General features: G+C 37.7%; 1 protein-coding gene across 2 annotated transcripts; it reads left to right on the top strand.

Annotated features, from left to right (window-relative positions):
• The first annotated feature begins 3,806 nt into the window (after window positions 1-3,806).
• On the top strand, window positions 3,807-17,273 carry LOC132173876 (uncharacterized). Of its 2 annotated transcripts, none has more exons than XM_059585541.1 (8): window positions 3,807-4,325; window positions 4,889-6,115; window positions 7,181-8,986; window positions 9,597-10,697; window positions 10,898-11,002; window positions 11,174-11,263; window positions 16,082-16,192; window positions 16,281-17,273. In XM_059585541.1, exons 1-8 carry the CDS (start codon window positions 4,266-4,268, stop codon window positions 16,821-16,823), a joined length of 5,043 nt encoding a protein of 1,680 aa, XP_059441524.1. In that variant the 5' UTR covers window positions 3,807-4,265; the 3' UTR covers window positions 16,824-17,273. The 2 variants fall into 2 exon arrangements, with proteins under 2 accessions (XP_059441524.1, XP_059441523.1); XM_059585540.1 differs by having other exon boundaries at window positions 4,802-6,115.
• The last annotated feature ends 185 nt before the right edge of the window (window positions 17,274-17,458 follow it).

Raw genomic sequence — 17,458 nt, 5'->3', positions numbered from 1 at the left:
CTGTTTACTTCGGTATCTTAAAGCCACTATTGATCATGGTCTTCATTATTCCAAATCTTCTCTTCAACTCAATGCATTTTGTGACTCGGATTAAGCTGGTTCTCCGGATGATCGGCGATCTACAAGTGGTTTTGCGATATTTCTTGGATCTAGTTTAATATCATGGAGTGCTAAAAAACAACATGTTGTTGCTCGTTCCTCAACCGAAGCTGAATATCGGTCTTTGGCTATTGTTACTGCTGAGCTTTATTAGTTGCGGATGTTATTTAAGGATTTACATATTCCTTTGCCATCTCTGCCTATTATTTGGTGCGATAATGTTGGGGCTTTGGCTTTGGCTTCAAATCCAGTTTAACATGCTCGGACTAAGCATATTGAAGTAGATTATCACTTTATTCGCGAGAAGGTCTTGAATAAAAGATATTGTTCCCAAATATATCTCTACAGTTGATCAAGTTGCGGATGTGTTCACTAAGGGACTTTCTGCTATCCGTTTCTCACAACTATGCACCAAACTTCATGTTCATCCTCTTCCCCTTCGTTTGAGGGGGGTTGTTAAGCAAGATTCTATGTATGATGCAACAGATATTCAAACACATCAATCACAGCAGAGAAGTTTCCCAAATTCTCAGAATCCCAAAATCCTCTTTTTTTTTTTTTTTTTTTAAATGATACGTAGGAGAGAAGTTGGCCATAAGTTGGATTTATGTTATGACCTTAACATTTTTCAAATTCAAATACATATAAAATCTAATCTATACATTTGAATTCCCAATAGGAAAATGTTAAGGTCACAACATAAATCCAACTTATGGCCAACTTCTCTCCTACGTGTCATTGAAAAAAAAAAAAAAAATGATGGAGAGGATTTTGGGATTCTGAGAATTTGGGAAAAAAGACAATTTGTTTGGTTTAAAATTCAATTTTTTTTATACGTAGGAGAAAAGTTAGCCATGAGTTGGGTTTGTGTTGTATCCGTATCAAACCTCTTTGAATTTTGTATTTCAGTTTTCTAGATAGAACTAATTCCATGTATTAAGAAGTTCAGTTTTGATTGTATTCTATTTATACTCACGTACATACTCAGTAAATGTCACTCAATATTTTACTAGTTTATTGAAGCCTTTCAGTTAGTGTATGGTCGGAAGTTGCATTTTGTGGTGCTCTGGGGCAACACTTGACATGGGATGCTATTTGAAATGTAAAAAGACTCACAAGTGAGGAGGAGTTGGGTCAATGTGTAGCGTACTTTTCGTAAAACTCTCTAACTGTTTATCTCTCCAATAAGTGGTATCATAACCATGGTTAGTTTATTGGAATGAGTGTTTTGACGCGTATTGTCTAAAGTTGCGTTATGTGGTGCTTTGAGGCTACTCTTGATACAAGACACTCTTTGAAATGTAGTTAGTGAAAATTTGGTCAATATAAAAGAAACTCACAAGTGAGTGAGAAATTGTTGTCAGTGTTAACTGACTTGAGTCCTACATTGATAAAGTATATAGAAAAATAGTACGTAATTAGTATACCTAAATGAACCCAAGCCAATTACCTTAGACTCTTGGGTTAAAGTGATGTTCAAATATGTATATTAATATACTCCTAGCAAAACTCCCTAACCGTTTATCTCATTAACAAGTTCTAACGACAAAATTAATAAAAATTAAAATACATTAATCTTCCTAAAAGAATTTTTACTTTAGAGTTAGACACTTAGAGTTAGAGCAACATTTTACAAAAGTAAGGGTAATGGGAAACTCTCAAGTACATAATTGTTAAAGTGATGGTAAAAATTACTATTAAATTTAAAATTTAACAATAAATTTCCCTTGTTCGTTGGTTGGTGGTTGTCAAAATTAATAATTAAAAAGACATAAGCAAAAAAAAAGAAGTAGAGATTGGGTCATCTTTGAACAAGTATGACTGTTAAAGGCCTTTTTCCTTGGCAGTCAAGATCGTATCAGTTGATTAAGACAGATAATGGACTTAAAATGATATGATGTTAAAAGCTTTTGCTACAATTTTTCTTTTATAAATTTACGTGTGAATCATTAATTAATTACATCAATTACTATTAAATATAATTATTTAGTAATTAGCATGTTAAATATTATATAAATTCACAAACTTGACGTAATAAATTCACATAATATTTACAATGGCAGGTTATAAAAAAAAATTATAATATTGGTAACTGCACACAATCTTATTGAAGTAAATCATAGATAAAAACTTCATGCAATTGCTCACTTCTAATCTACAAAACTTTATTTATTTCTTAGTAATACAACAATGTAATTGATTTATGGTTCAACCAATCTTTGATGGTTGTGCTACCTAAAGGGAAACCTCACCTACCTTCATTAACGTCAAATACCAAACACATTGACATTTCTATCATCTTTTTAGGCACCGACGTTTGTAATAATACTTCTTCTTCATAAATGATTTTAAGTTTTTTATTTTTTATTTATTTTAATTTTAACCTTACAGTGATAAGGAAAAGAGTTTGAGTTTACGGTTTAAAAAAGTTCGGATAAAAAAAAAATAACAATTTTTTAAACATGTGATTTGAAAGTGTAGTTAAACGTTTGGTAAAATCGCAGTTTAACTTTTAAATAGTATATTTTGAAAAATACACTCATTTTCAAAATCGCACTTCCAAACGCACGTAAAGGGCTTTCTGATAGGAGTCTTGCACTCCTGCTATGCGGCTGCCTAGCGTGGGACATATATTAAAAAAAAAAAAAAAAAATTTGTCATTTTTTTTTGTTAGTTAAATTTCTATGAGTTAATATTTAATTTTTAATGTTTCAAAATTTGTTTTTGGATTCAAAACTAAAATTTAGGGGCGAAAGGTTAACTCTTTAGGGATTGTATCACCCAAAAGGGATTCGATCATCCTAATTTGGGTGCTAATGCTTCAAATTTAGTGTTAATACCTCAAATTTAGATTTCCCTTTAATATATCTCTTCTTCAATTTAAAAATAAAATAAAAAAAAGAGCAAAATATTTGACGTTATTTAAAAAATAAAAATAAATTTGGCCACGTCAAACTTTGGCAGATGATGGGATGACCCCAGGCTGCCGAAAATCTCTACTCTTTTGATAGTGAATAATGAACTAGTATATGGTTTCTAGAGGATTACCTATATTAGTAAAGACAGCTCCCAACCAGTTCATGAGGTTAGGTGTATGGACAGTATGGTTATCTCATTTCCCATTTTAAGTTAATGGTGCTAGAAAAGCTATTTTAATTAAGTGCCTTTTGCCAAAAATTACCCCCCTCAATTTTAAAAAGATAGCTTTTCTCTGATTAAGTCAGAGGAATTATTTATTAAGGTGATATGTCTATTAAAAATACATATAAAAAATTACATGTATTTTGAACCGATGTCATTTTAACAAACTAAATTAAAAGAAATTCTTCAAATTCAATTTAAAAGAAATTTTTTTTTTTTTAGGGTTTGTTTAAGATTGCGTTTGAAGGGTTTAAAAGTGCTTTTAAACTTAAAAGCACTTTTATCTGAAATTTAATTTATTTATTAGTATTTAGAAACAAATTTATGATCATTGTCATTGTTTTTCAATTGATTTTAAAAGGGGAAAAAAAATAAGAGAAAAAGTTGAGATGAATGGGTGGATCCATGGGCGATCCGACCCAAACACACCCATCCCTAGATCCTAATCCAAACTTGGCCCAAGAGTCATATGAGTAAAAAATCAAGGACAAATTTGTAAATCACTCACTCTGTTACCATCTTCTTCTTTCTCTCTCACCTATTTAACTCACTCCCTCTCTAACCTCCCTCTTTCCCTCCTATTTCCCCCCAAATCAAAAAACCCTAGGAAAACCTTCATCACTCCCAGCTCAAATTCCACTCTCCCATTCTAAATTCCTCGCACTTCCTTTAGATTCCCGTGGAATTCAATTCTCTGAGACTTCCCTTTCCCTCTCAGTTGTCATTTCCCGGAAATTCCGCGACAAACTTTTCCCCCCAATTCTTTATAATTGAATTCCATACTTGTCTCTATTTACCTCATCTGATCACTGATTTATGGAAGAACCAGTTCGATTTCAATAATTATGAGCGTCTATCATCGGGGAGTTTGGCATTTTGTTGTATAAATTGAAGGAGAGTCCTTGTGCTTTTTTGGGTTTGTAACATTTGGGTTTTGGTGGAATATTTGATTCTTTTTTTGTTGTTGTAATTAGTATTTTTTTTTTTGGAGTGAAAGAAAATTTTGGGTGTTTGATCGAGTGGGGATGGAGAACAGTGGAGAAGTAATAGATGATCAGGGCTCAGGATGGTTCCAAGTGAAAAAGGTTTCGCTTTTTATTAATTTTATTATTTAAATTCATAAGCATTTTTCTAATTTGGTGTGTTTTCATTTTTCCTTATTTTGTAAAAAGGTTATATTTAGCTGCCGTTTGGTTTCTTAGAAAGCTGGGAAATAGGAAAAGAAAACAGAATTTTGAGACTTCTTAAGGCATGCAAATGGTTGAATTAGGCCTAGTTGAGTGGGTTGTTTTGATTCGAAAATTTAATTTTGATTTACTTTTCTTTCTAGCATTTTCCCGGCAACCACACAGATCGCATTCTGGTAAACTTTGGTTGTGATCATCTCATTAACTAATCCAGCGTGAATGATTGTTTGCATATATATTTTTTCACATGTCTTCTTTTCTTCTCTTGTTTCCCCAATTCTTTACTTGTTTGCATTATAAAATGTATCAGGTTTCATATGATTTTCAATTCTCATTTGTTAGTTGTATTTTCTTTCCCATTTCTTCTTGTCCAGAAGCATAGAAGTAGTTCAAAGTTCTCTCTACAGAGTTGGGTCGGGGGTTTTTCAGGAAAGAATGCTTCTAATTGTTTGCATTCTCAGCCCTCATTGAATGAAAATCGTGGAAATTCAAGTGGCAAGCGCAGATCCCAGCTTCCAAAGGCAAGGGGAAATCATGCTGTGAGTAGCCAGGGTATTGTAAATTCTATTCCTGTCTTGAATGAAGACAAAAAGAGTGTCGCCCTCATTGACAAATGTGTAGTGGAACAAGATACTAAGCGTCACATTTCACTCCCATTGTTTGTTACAAATTCTAATGGTGGAGGTGGAGATATTGAGAAAGTTCCTCAAAGGGATAAGCCTGATGTGGTTCACAAAATCAAGTGGGGTGATCTAGAGGATGATGCTTTGCTACTGCATCATGAAAACACTGTTGGAGCAGGAATCAAGTTTGGTGATATTGAGAATGATAATCTGGTCACCTCTAGGAAGAACATGAAAAGTCATGATTTGGTTTCCTCTGTTACTTCTTGTGCTAATCCCCAAGAAAACAATGTGGTGGCAGCTGCAGATGCAAATATATGTGGAAATGTGGTTTCTGAAGAGAGCTGTGAAGAGGTTAATGAAATATCTCTAGAAGATGCTGAAGTACCAATTCTGAGTGATAAAAAGGTTGATCCAGGTGGTGAAGTTTCAAACTGCAAGGATATTCATACTGAGCACGTCAAACCAGTGAACGCTGATTGTTCAAGTACTGAATTTCCATCTGCTGAAGAGGAAGGGGTAGTGGTCAAACTTCAGGCGCCTGTTATTATACCGAAGTCAGGTGATTCAGATATTTCTGAAGTACCAGTGACAAATGAGGGTTCTAGCACAGCAGCAAGTGCCCAAATTTCTGAGTTAGTTCCATCCAAAGAGAGTGAACCTGAAATTACAGTAGATTCTAGCCTCACAGCTCCTATTGAAGACCAGGGAGGTCGATCGGATAGTACAGTACACGATGATATGTCCAACATACAGATTATGAATGCCCTTGGAGAGGGTGAAATAGGTGAAAGCAAAGAAAGGTTTAGGCAGCGACTTTGGTGCTTTCTCTTTGAGAATCTTAATAGGGCTGTGGATGAACTTTATCTTCTTTGCGAACTAGAATGCGATACTGAGCAGATGGAAGAGGCCATTCTTGTTCTTGAAGAGGCTGCATCTGATTTTAAAGAACTAAAAACTAGAGTGGAGGAGTTTGAGAATGTGAAAAGGTCATCTCAGGTAATTGATGGGACACCAATCACATTGAAGACGGACCATCGCAGGCCACATGCTCTTTCATGGGAGGTAAGCATGCTCACATTTTCGTTTCGGTCTTAGCTTTTAATGGTCACGTTGCTGTAAATTCTGTCAATAAATAACACTGAATGTCAATTTTTGGTGTTCCTGCACTTCACCTTTCAAAAACTTTTATTCACATTTTTGTTTTGGAGATGGGTTCATTCAGTGCGATATATTTGATGGTCCTCTTACTCTTGCTCCCCCCTCCCCCTTTCAGGCTCTGTTGGGAATAATTTGTATAAATTGGAAAAAAGGACTAAAGATACTTAGTAGAAGATGACAATGATAACTTTTCACTGTTCTTTATATTAAATGAATGTCTTCTAGTTTTTTATGCTGAGTTTAAAATCCTCAAAAGGATCAGAAGAAAACACGATCATTTTGCATTTTGGTTAAGGAAATTATTTGTTTGACATCATATACTAAATATAATTCATTGTCTTATGCCAATAATTTCCTTTCTGATGTTGATAGTCTGACTGATTATGTGATGCCTTTCTCTTATAGTTTCTGAAGGAATTGTCTTTGCCAAAAATTTGCAAGCAATTGTAATTTGGCATCATCCATTTACTATTCCTGAGCTAAATAATTCATCCTTTCCGAGTTCAAAAGTACCATTGGCATGTTAAGACTAGGGCACTTAGAAGGGAATGGGTAATGATTGTGTGAAGAAGATGCACTTTGTCTCTGTGGTGCAGTTGATGATGACATTGGATGTGCATGTGCCAACCATTATAGCGCAAAATGCTTATCAAAACCGTTACACAGCAACATAACTTTTAAAAAACCATTGTAGGGAAATATAGCTCACTTCAAAGTTCACACATTGAAAAAGTTTTATCAAAGAGTGGTGCTTTTTAGCCATAAACTCTCATATATTGTTTGTGATATTATGTGCCTGTTTACTTGCTTAAGCTGTGGTTGTGGAAAAGAGAAGCATTAGTTTCAAGGATCATACGATGATTTTATAAATTAGTGTTTGTTGGAGTATGCCTTCCTCAGAATGATAAAAAATATTGATCTTGATTCATCTCTAAGATAAAAGGGTTCGTCACTTCATGTTGAGCGCAGGTGCGAAGAATGACCACTTCACCACACAAAGCAGAGATACTGTCTTCATCTCTTGAGGCTTTTAAGAAAATTCAACAAGAAAGAGCTAGTATGTGTACAGCTAATAATGTGCAAATTCTGGGACCCGACTGTTCTAATTTTCAGTCTGGTGATAGTCTGAATAAATCAGCTGGGAAAAGTGATGTAACATCCAATTCCCAAGATTCACTAATAAAGTCAAGAGAACAGAATGGAAGTTCAGGTCTCATTCAAGGGAATCTGAGTGGAGAAAAGCAGAATACTGAATCAGACAGGTCCTGCAAAGTGAACTTCGTACAAAATGGACATGTCCCTCTCCAGAACTCATCCTTTTCCGAGATTAGTTCATCTAGGCCACCTCTTAGAGATAGTTCTGCTGCTGGAAAGGGCAAGAGAGAACAACTGGGGACTGAAACAGATAGGCTGCTTCCTAAGAAAGAAAAAATGTTGGCAGAAAGTGGTCTTGACAAAAACCTCAAATCTGCAGAACATTTTAAGAGACAAATTCCTCTTTCGGAAAAAGATAAGGAAAGGAGGAATGCAGCTCCACGGAAATCCATGGATGCTTGGAAAGAGAAGAGGAACTGGGAGGAAATACTTTCATCTCCTTTCCGTGTCTCTTCCCGTGTTTCACATTCGCCAGGTATGAGCAGAAAAAGTGTGGAGCGTGCACGCATATTGCATGACAAACTAATGTCTCCTGAGAAGAAGAAGAAGAGAACTGCTATGGATCTAAAAAGGGAAGCAGAAGAAAAGCATGCCCGGGCAATGAGAATTAGAAATGAGCTGGAGAATGAGAGAGTTCAAAAGCTTCAGCGTAACTCAGAAAAATTAAATCGGGTTAATGAATGGCAGGCTGTCCGCAATATGAAATTACGAGAAGGAATGTATGCTCGCCACCAACGTGGTGAATCTCGGCATGAAGCTCATCTAGCTCAAGTTGTGAAGAGAGCTGGTGATGAAAGCAGTAAAGTTAATGAGGTTCGTTTTATTACTTCTTTAAATGAAGAAAATAAAAAACTTATGTTGCGCCAGAAACTTCATGATTCAGAGTTGAGGAGAGCTGAAAAACTTCAAGTGATAAAATCTAAACAAAAAGAGGACATAGCTAGAGAAGAGGCTGTTTTAGAACGCAGGAAACTCATTGAAGCTGAAAAATTACAACGCCTTGCTGAAACACAACGAAAAAAAGAAGAGGCTCAAGTTAGAAGAGAAGAGGAACGCAAAGCATCCAGTGCAGCGCGTGAAGCAAGGACCATGGAACAGCTGCGGAGAAAGGAGGAAAGAGCAAAAGCCCAGCAAGAGGAAGCTGAACTTCTGGCCCAGAAATTAGCTGAGCGACTTAGTGAAAGTGAGCTACGTCGCAAGTTTTACCTGGAGCAAATACGGGAGAGAGCTTCTATGGATTTCAGGGATCAATCTTCACCTTTACTGCGCCGATCTATAAACAAGGATGTGCAGGGTAGAACTACACCAACCAACAACAATGAAGATTATCAAGCAAGCAATGTCTCAGGCTTAGGTGGTTCTGCTCTTGCAATGGGAAATGTTACATTTCAACATTCACTGAAGCGAAGGATTAAAAGAATTAGACAAAGGCTTATGGCTCTTAAATATGAATTTCCTGAGCCTCCTGTCGGTGCTGAAAATGCTGGTATTGGATATAGAACAGCCATGGGAACTGCAAGAGTGAAAATTGGGAGGTGGCTCCAAAAACTTCAAAGACTAAGGCAAGCTAGAAAAGAAGGGGCTACAAGCATAGGGTTAATAATTGCAGAAATGATGAAGGTACTGTTTGAAACCATTGGTCTAGTGATTAAGAGTATTTTTTACACTATAGAGTATGTCATGTGATGATTATGATGTTTCAAGTTGGGTATGTTAAATTGTTGACGTCAGAGTTTTAGAGTGGATATTCTCTCCTTTTTTGTATCATATTACAAAACTGACTCTTTAGTCTACTACTTTCCAAATAGCACTTGATGAAGTAATAGCTTTTTTACTTTGTAGGATTATGGGCTAAAATGCTTTTCTATGCTTCCATGTACACTTTTTTATTTTTTATTTTGGTATCTATTATGAGGTTGACTGTGCCCTTGAAGTATGGATTCTTCAATATGTTCATATTTTTGCTAGATGAGAGATTCTATAGAGTTCAAACTTACTTTTGGCAGCTCCTTTTATTCAACCCCTCGCTGGTTATAGCTGACACAAGTTATCCTTCGTAGGACATCACTCACAATTTGTCATCTGATCAATGTATGGATTAATTCCCAATGAAGATTGTGACGTAATATCTACACATTACAGTGTTTTGCTTTTCATTTTGTTTGTTTTTGTTATTTCACAATTTGTTGATTGTGGTGTAATAAATGTGGTCCTTATTTTTTGTGATCAGTATTTCGAGGGAAAGGATCCCGAGCTGCAAGCTTCTCGCCAAGCTGGTTTACTTGATTTTATAGCGTCTGCTTTGCCTGCTTCTCATACATCAAAACCTGAAGGTTGCCAGGTGACAATACACCTTTTGAAACTTCTTAGAGTTGTTCTATCTGTGCCTGCAAACAGGAGTTATTTTGTCGCACAGAATCTTTTACCCCCAATCATCCCAATGCTATCAGCAGCCCTCGAGAACTATATAAAGATTGCTGCCTCTTTAAATGTCCCTGGTAATATTAACTTCCCATTGAGTAAAACATCAAGTGAAAATTTTGAATCAACCTCTGAAGTACTAGATGGTTTTTTATGGACTGTTACGACAATAATTGGCCATATAAGCTCTGATGAACAACAACTTCAAATGCGGGATGGCTTGCTGGAGCTATTGGTTGCCTACCAAGTTATTCACCGGCTGCGAGATCTCTTTGCACTTTATGATCGGCCCCAGGTGGAAGGGTCACCATTTCCTTCTTCTATTCACTTAAGTATATATCTCTTGGTGGTTTTAACATCCAGACCTCGGACCAATAGTTCCATTGACTGGGAATCTTGTTCTAGTGAAGCAGTGCTGGGAAATGAAAGTCGAGTAGCTAAACTTGCAGAGTCTGCTGATTCTGGAAACTCCTCTGTAACCAACTCCTGTGGAGATTATAGACCTCCATTGTCGGTGCCAAATGGTGGTACAGTTGTATATCTACCAGATGTACCAGAGGATAGACCATTAGATGACTTGTGTGAGATAAATAAAAAGGATGGGTCAGTATCCTTGGGCAAGGATGGTGGAAAGGAGCATACTGACAGTTCAGTTGAGACAAGGAATGCCAACACAGGCAAGATAGATATTCCCGATGAAACTCAAATTGAGGATATTGTGGAGCCTGTTGTAGATCAGAAGGATGAGAAACACTTAGTCGTTGCTGAACAAAAGAATGAAAACATTTTGAGCTTGGAGCAACCAGTAGCATTTCTTCTTTCTGCCATATCCGAAACAGGGCTTGTCAGTCTCCCTTCTTTGTTAACAGCTGTGTTACTGCAGGCAAACAATAGATTGTCCTCTGAACAGGTAACTTTGCTGACTTGGAAAAGTTGCTACAACTGCATGTTTAGTGGCTTGTATATTTCCTAACCTTTAGTAGTTTATGCATGAAGTGGCTGTTATCAAGACTTGAACCTACTGGAGACTTTTGCCATTGCACCAGACAATGGTCCCTAGAATTTCTTTCTCAAGTAATCTAAGAAAACTATGTTGAAATAACTTTGCAGGCCTCATATGTCCTTCCATCTAATTTTGAAGAAGTGGCAACTGGAGTGCTGAAGGTGTTGAATAATTTGGCTCTTTTGGACCTTAAATTCATGCAAAGAATGCTAGTAAGTTTGTTACTATGGGATTATTGTTCTGATGATGGTGACATATCAAAGTTCACTTTTTTATGATTCTCTTTAAATTCTCTCTCTCTTTTTTTGTTGTTGCAATATTAATCTCTAATAAACTCTCTTGCACTGAGCTGACCCTTATTTTCTTCCTTGCTTTGCTCACAGGCTAGGCCAGACCTGAAGATGGAATTTTTCCATTTGATGAGTTTCCTTCTTTCCCATTGCAGCAGCAAGTGGAAAGTGGCTAGTGATCAGGTAACTTTATGCATGCCACTGTTTCTGAATCCATGGAAATAAAATCAACCGAGATAGATTCATACCAACTTCTTTTTTAGGGAAAAATGTTAAATTGGCCTATTGTGTAGGAGCGCTCCAAGTGGGGTATTGTTTGCTCTTTTTTGGGGGGCACTTTTGGTTGCTTGGGGTGGAGGGAGTTCTTCTAATTGGTTTGCTCTTGTTTCTTTGGGGGTCCTTTTGTGAGAGCTCCTCGTGAGCATAGGGTTTTATTTTGGGTCTTTTTGTGGGTTTTTTACGGGTTGCCCCATGTATACTTTTTGTGTACTGGTGGCGCTTTGTGCTTTTTGATATATACAACATTACTTATATATATAAAAAAAAAAAAAGGTTTTGACAAATATCTCCCTGGGGTTTAAAAAGTGACTAAACTCTTAGTGGGATAAGCAAAAAAAACAATAGGTTCCTGCTGTTAAAAAAGTTAACAGAATTCGTTAATGTGCCACATCAAAACCAATTATATTGTGACACGTGCTACTTGCAATTAAAAAAAAAAAAGTAGTAAAAAAAAATGGAAGGGGCGGTCGAGTCCCGGCTGCAACCTCAAGATTCTAAACCATTGGCATCAAGTCCCAATAATTCTTCAAGCACTGAACTCCTCCTTCCATAACAACAAAAAATGACTAAACTTCCATTGTCAAATGCCAAATTACTCAAACAACCAATTGCATTTTCTTTTGCCACAAAAGTCTCTGACCGAGATTTCTCCAACGGCATTGCATTTCTTCAAATCCGACCGAGATTAGTGAGTATGTTGAGTTCTATCAAAAGCTTTTCTCGGAGCAATGCCGTTGGAGGCCTATGGTTGATGGCATTTCCTTTGATTCCATTTCGGAGGTGGAGGCTAGTTGGTTGGAGAGAGACTTTGAAGAGGATGAGGTTAGAAAGTGGTGTTCAAAATGAATGGTAACAAGGCGTCGGGCCCCGATGGGTTTTCTATGGCTTTCTTCCAAGTTTGCTGTGAGGTAGTGAGGGAGGACATTATGAAGGTGTTGGGTGCTTTTCATGCTGGAGGGTTGTTTGAGAAGAGCCTCAATGCTTCCTTCATTTCGCTTATTCCGAAGGTTCCCGGTGCTATCAATCTTAAAGATTTTCGGCCTATAAGCCTTGTGGGAGGTATCTACAAAATCATTGCTAAGGTCTTAGCAAATAGATTGAAGGTGGTCCTGGATAAGGTTATTTCTCAGTCCCAAAGTGCTTTCATCAAAGGGAGGCAGATTCTAGATCCTATCTTGACTTCTAATAATGTCTGGCTAGTCGGTTGAGATCTGGGGAGCCAGGGGTTATTTGCAAAATGGATTTGGAAAAGGCTTATGATCATGTGAATTGGGATTTCTTGCTATATATGCTTAAGAGGTGTGGTTTTGGTGGGATTTGGTGCTCTTGGATAGAACATTGCATCTCGTCGGTGCGGTTCTCGATTCTGATCAATGGTTCTCCTAATGGGTTCTTTAGCAGTTCCAGGGGTTTGAGACAAGGGGACTCCTTGTCTCCTCTGCTGTTTGTTTTTGTGATGGAAGCCTTGAGTAGGATGATTACGGCGGTAGTTAATGGGGGGTTAATAGAAGGATTTCAGGTAGGTAACAGTACTCTCTCTCATCTCCTGTTTGCATACGAGACCTTGATTTTTTGCACTACTATACCCACCCAGTTGCGTTATTTGCGGAGTTTATTTATGCTGTTTGAAGCTGCTTCTGGGTTGAAGGTGAACTTGGCTAAGTTGGTGTTAATTCCAGTAGGGAATGTGGAGCAAGTCGACAGATTAGCCGGCATTTTAGGGTGTGGGGTAGATTCTTTGCCAGTAAAGTATCTGGGTTTGCCTCTGGGGGCTTCTTGTAAAGCGAAGCATATTTGGTATGGAGTTATTGAGAAGATTGAACGGAGGTTGGCCAGTTGGAAAAGGTTGTATTTGTCGAAGGGTGGAAGAGTCACGCTTATTAAGAGCACTCTCGCCAACTTGCCTACTTACTATTTGTCTCTCTTCCCTATTCCGGTGAGTGTTGCTAAGCGGATTGAGAAGTTGCAGCGGGATTTTCTATGGGGTGGTCTAGGCGAAGAGTTCAAGTACCACCTGGTGAAGTGGTCTAAGGTTTGCACTCCGATTAAGGAGGGTGGTTTGGGTATCAGGAATATTATGGTGTTCAACTGCGCACTGTTAGGGAAATGGTTGTGGCATTATGGTTCAGAGAGATGTTGGGTGGAGGGCTGTTGTGGATGCGAAATTTGGAAGTTTTTGGGGGGGCTGGTGTTCCTTGGAGCCGGGAGGTTCTTTTGGGGTAGGGTTATGGAAGAACATTAGGAAAGGGTGGGACACCTTCAAAGGGTTTACTCGGATCAAGGTAGGGGATGGGACTAGGGCTCGATTCTGGCATGATTTGTGGTGTGGTGATGTGGCTCTTAAGACAGCTTTTCCAGGCTTATTCAGTTTGCTAGTGCAAAGGACGCCTCAGTTGCGGCGCACTTGGAGGTGATGGGTGGCTCTAACCAGTGGAATGTTAGTTTTTCTAGAGAGGCTCATGACTGGGAGGTGGATGTATTGGCCTCTTTCTTTCAGGCGTTACAGTTTGCTCAAGTGAATCGAGGGTGTGAAGATAGATTGCGGTGGAATTCTTCCAAAAAAGGACGTTTCAAGGTCAAGTTCCTTTACGATTCCTTGGCGCGTTCTGAAGGGAGGGAATTCCCTTGGAAGAGCGTGTGGCGAACTCAAGCTCCTCCAAGGGCGAGTTTCTTTGTGTGGACGGCGGGTTTGGGCAAAATCCTGACCTTAGATAACCTTAGGAAGCGACAAGTGATTGTGACGAATAAGTGTTATTTATGTAAGAGGAATGAAGAGACAGTGGATCATCTTCTCTTGCATTGTGAGGTGGCTTATGCTTTGTGGTGTGCCTTCTTTGGTCGGTTTGGATTGTCTTGGGTGATGCCGAGACGGGTTTCGGATTTACTCGCCTGTTGGTGGTCTTCGGGGAGGAGAGGGAGTGCAGCGGTTTGGAAGATGGTGCCTACTTGTTTCTTTTGGTGTTTATGGAGGGAAAGAAACAATAGATGCTTTGAGGATTTGGAGGGGACATTGGAAGACATTTTAGCTTCTTGTTTTCATACTTTGTATCTTTGGACCATTGCGCATGTCTTTCCGGTGTCGATTAGTTATAATGATTTTCTTGCTCGATTTTTCCTTTCTAATTAAGTGATCATGTTGTATGCTCCCAGTGTACTCCGGGGCGCCTTTACGCTTTTCAATAAAACTTCTTATTACTTATCAAAAAAAAAAAGTCTCTGAACCCACTACCTCAATAAGCACTGGAATAGCATTGTCCTGTATGAAAGTTTGCTTGAGCTCAGTTGCATAAGCCCCCTTTAGAGAGAGTATGTGTGCAGAGTGTGTTGAATTTAGATGGCTGTTGGGCAGTGCAGGACATGAGTATTAAAACAATGGTGCTTGTGCTTGGCTTGCTATGCTTAAGATATGGCTGTTGGATGGGGCCGGGGTTTACTCTGCAGGGGTGGGTCCGAAGGGCCCTGCCTTGTAGAGGTTCCTCGATATCAAAAAAAAAAAAGATATGGCTGTTGGATTGTTGGACAAAAAAATTTTGTTAAGTGATTGTTCAACAAAATTAATGGTACGTTTAGGTCAAAGTCATATATATATATATATACACAAGTAACACGTGCCACAATATATGATTGGTGCTGATGTTCAACTTTTCTAACTATATATATATATATATATATATATATATATATATATATATTTTTGCTTTCCCCAGGGAAAGTTTAGTCACTTTTTAAACCCCAACAACAGGAATCAATTTAACATTTTTCTCTTTTATTTTATTTTATTTTAATTTATATTCTTTTAAGTATTTAAGAATGACCTAGATGGACATTGAAAATTAATTTGTGGAGACCATATTATGCATGTTTCATATACTAACAAGGTAATCTTCCATGCAACAACTTATGGCCCTTCCTTTGTCATTCCTTTTATGCTTTTCTTAATGTTGTTTGCCTTTTGGTTTAGTCACTGTTTCTATCCACACACAGAGATGATTTTATCCTCCAGTTTCATATCAGCATAACTAATTTTTTTTTTTTTTTTTAAATAATTAATCGAGATATCATTAAAAGCGTAAGGCGCTAGGTAATAGGGGAAAAAAGAAAAAAAAAATCATGATAACTCACTAAGGGAGAAACATATTTGCTGACTAAAGATATAAAGTGTTGAAGAATAAAGCTTTCAACTCTTTCATAGTCTTCTTGTGGTTTTCAAAAACACCTATCAGCACCTTATAGATTCTGGGAAAATTCTTATGATTCCCGACTGAATCATAATTTTGAGATGATCTTTATTCAAAATTGTTTTTCTCTTCCCTCCTTTCCTAGTATTTTCAATTGATTACACCTAGAACCAAATTCTAACAGTGAAAACATAATTAGATGTGACTAATACTCCAAATGATGGGGAGATTTTATATCAAGGTGCTAGGCATATTATTGACATTGTTGTTAGGTCTTTTGTTTAGTACACTTGCTATAGAATAGCTTGATGTGAAATGTGAAAGAATAATGGGAGAGGTGGCTACCATCTCCACTTGCTTAGGGAAGAAAAAAAGACTATAATCTTCACTTGCACAGACATTAAATGTAAACCATTCCATGACTTGTAAATGTAAATGGAATTTCAATAGCAATGTTTCATGGGATTAGATGAAGTATTTTATGTGTGGAGTATTCAGGTCAGCCCTCACTAAATGCCTGCGCATTTTCTGTAATGTGTCTCAGGTTGGTTTGCTTCTTCTTGAATCTCTACTGCTTCTTAGTCACTTTGCTTTGTTCCACCTGGGGAATCAAGCTGTCCTCCGATGGGGAAAGAGTCCTACAGTTCTTCACAAGGTAAATGGAACCTTTTACAGAATTTCCCCTGTATCTTTATTTTATATTATATTATATTACAAAAACTAATGGTTGAGCCGGAGGACAGGTGTGCGATCTGCCTTTTGTGTTCTTCAGTGACCCTGATTTGATGCCTGTCTTGGCTGGAACACTTGTTGCTGCCTGTTATGGGTGTGAGCAGAACAAGGGTTTGGTTCAGCAAGAAATCAGTGTAGATATGCTACTCTCCTTGTTACAATCGTGCAGAAATGTTTTGCCTTGTGTTCAGTCCAGTTCTGGTTTTGAAAATTCCTTAGCAGATTACTCTGGTGAAAATAATCAACTGGGTCCTGAACTTAGAAGGCCTCAAGCAGACAGTCTTCTTAGGTCTAGCCGTTACAATGCCAGAAGCTCGAGGGTTTATTTGGGAAAGGCGGGGGGCAGTTTGGGAAATGGCATTAGAAATGGGAAGATGAGAAACCAACGAGATGTGAAAACAACAAAGACTAGTGAAGAAATGGGTCTGAAGCAAAATCTACCGGCTTCAGAAACTTCCACTGCAATGCTCTACTGTAGATTCCCTAGTAGCTTTATTGATAGAGCGGAGCAATTCTTTTCTGCTGGCTCCCCCAATATGGGTGATGAAGCATGAGTTCAACACCAATACAACTTTTCATTATTTTGACAGACATCTTCCAAAATTTCTGGGGTTGACTTAGATATTCCACTGAGGTTTCCTCTCAAGATGCTGGAGGCAAGCTTTGACTTAGCTATTATGAGTCATTAGCATTACTGACAGACAAGAGCTTATTTTGGGACAACTCTTATAGGGTGACACGCAAAAGTAATTTCTCAAGATGGATTTTGTGGGTTTATTTGGAGGATCACGACCAAGTTTTGAATTATAGGTGAGAATCCAGTGATTTGTAATATAGCTACGTTGTATCCTAAAATTAATTCATCTATTTATGTACAGTTTGGTGTCCAAAGGACACTAGTTCTTTATTATTCGAGTTTATACGTTGTTGACACAAATCAGGATAATCTTTCTTGTAAATTTTCTCCTTAAAAAATGAAGAGAAATGTGGGAATGGGAGCTTTATTATTCTATTTTAATTACAGGCATTTCGTTCCAATAATCATACATTTAGGCACTTCTGTGGCTTTTAACACCAAAGACATGTCATGCACGATGCCTTGAGATGTAAAATGAGGCAATGACGAGTTTGGGCATTGTGTTTAGTACCTCAAGTTGCTGTAAAATCCAAGGGTGGTGGTTCAATGGTC

The sequence above is a fragment of the Corylus avellana genome, chromosome ca3, assembly GCF_901000735.1.
Source record: "Corylus avellana chromosome ca3, CavTom2PMs-1.0".
Taxonomy (NCBI): domain Eukaryota; kingdom Viridiplantae; phylum Streptophyta; class Magnoliopsida; order Fagales; family Betulaceae; genus Corylus; species Corylus avellana.
Note: the sequence above shows the minus strand (reverse complement) of the source record. Positions and strands in the feature narration are given on the sequence as shown.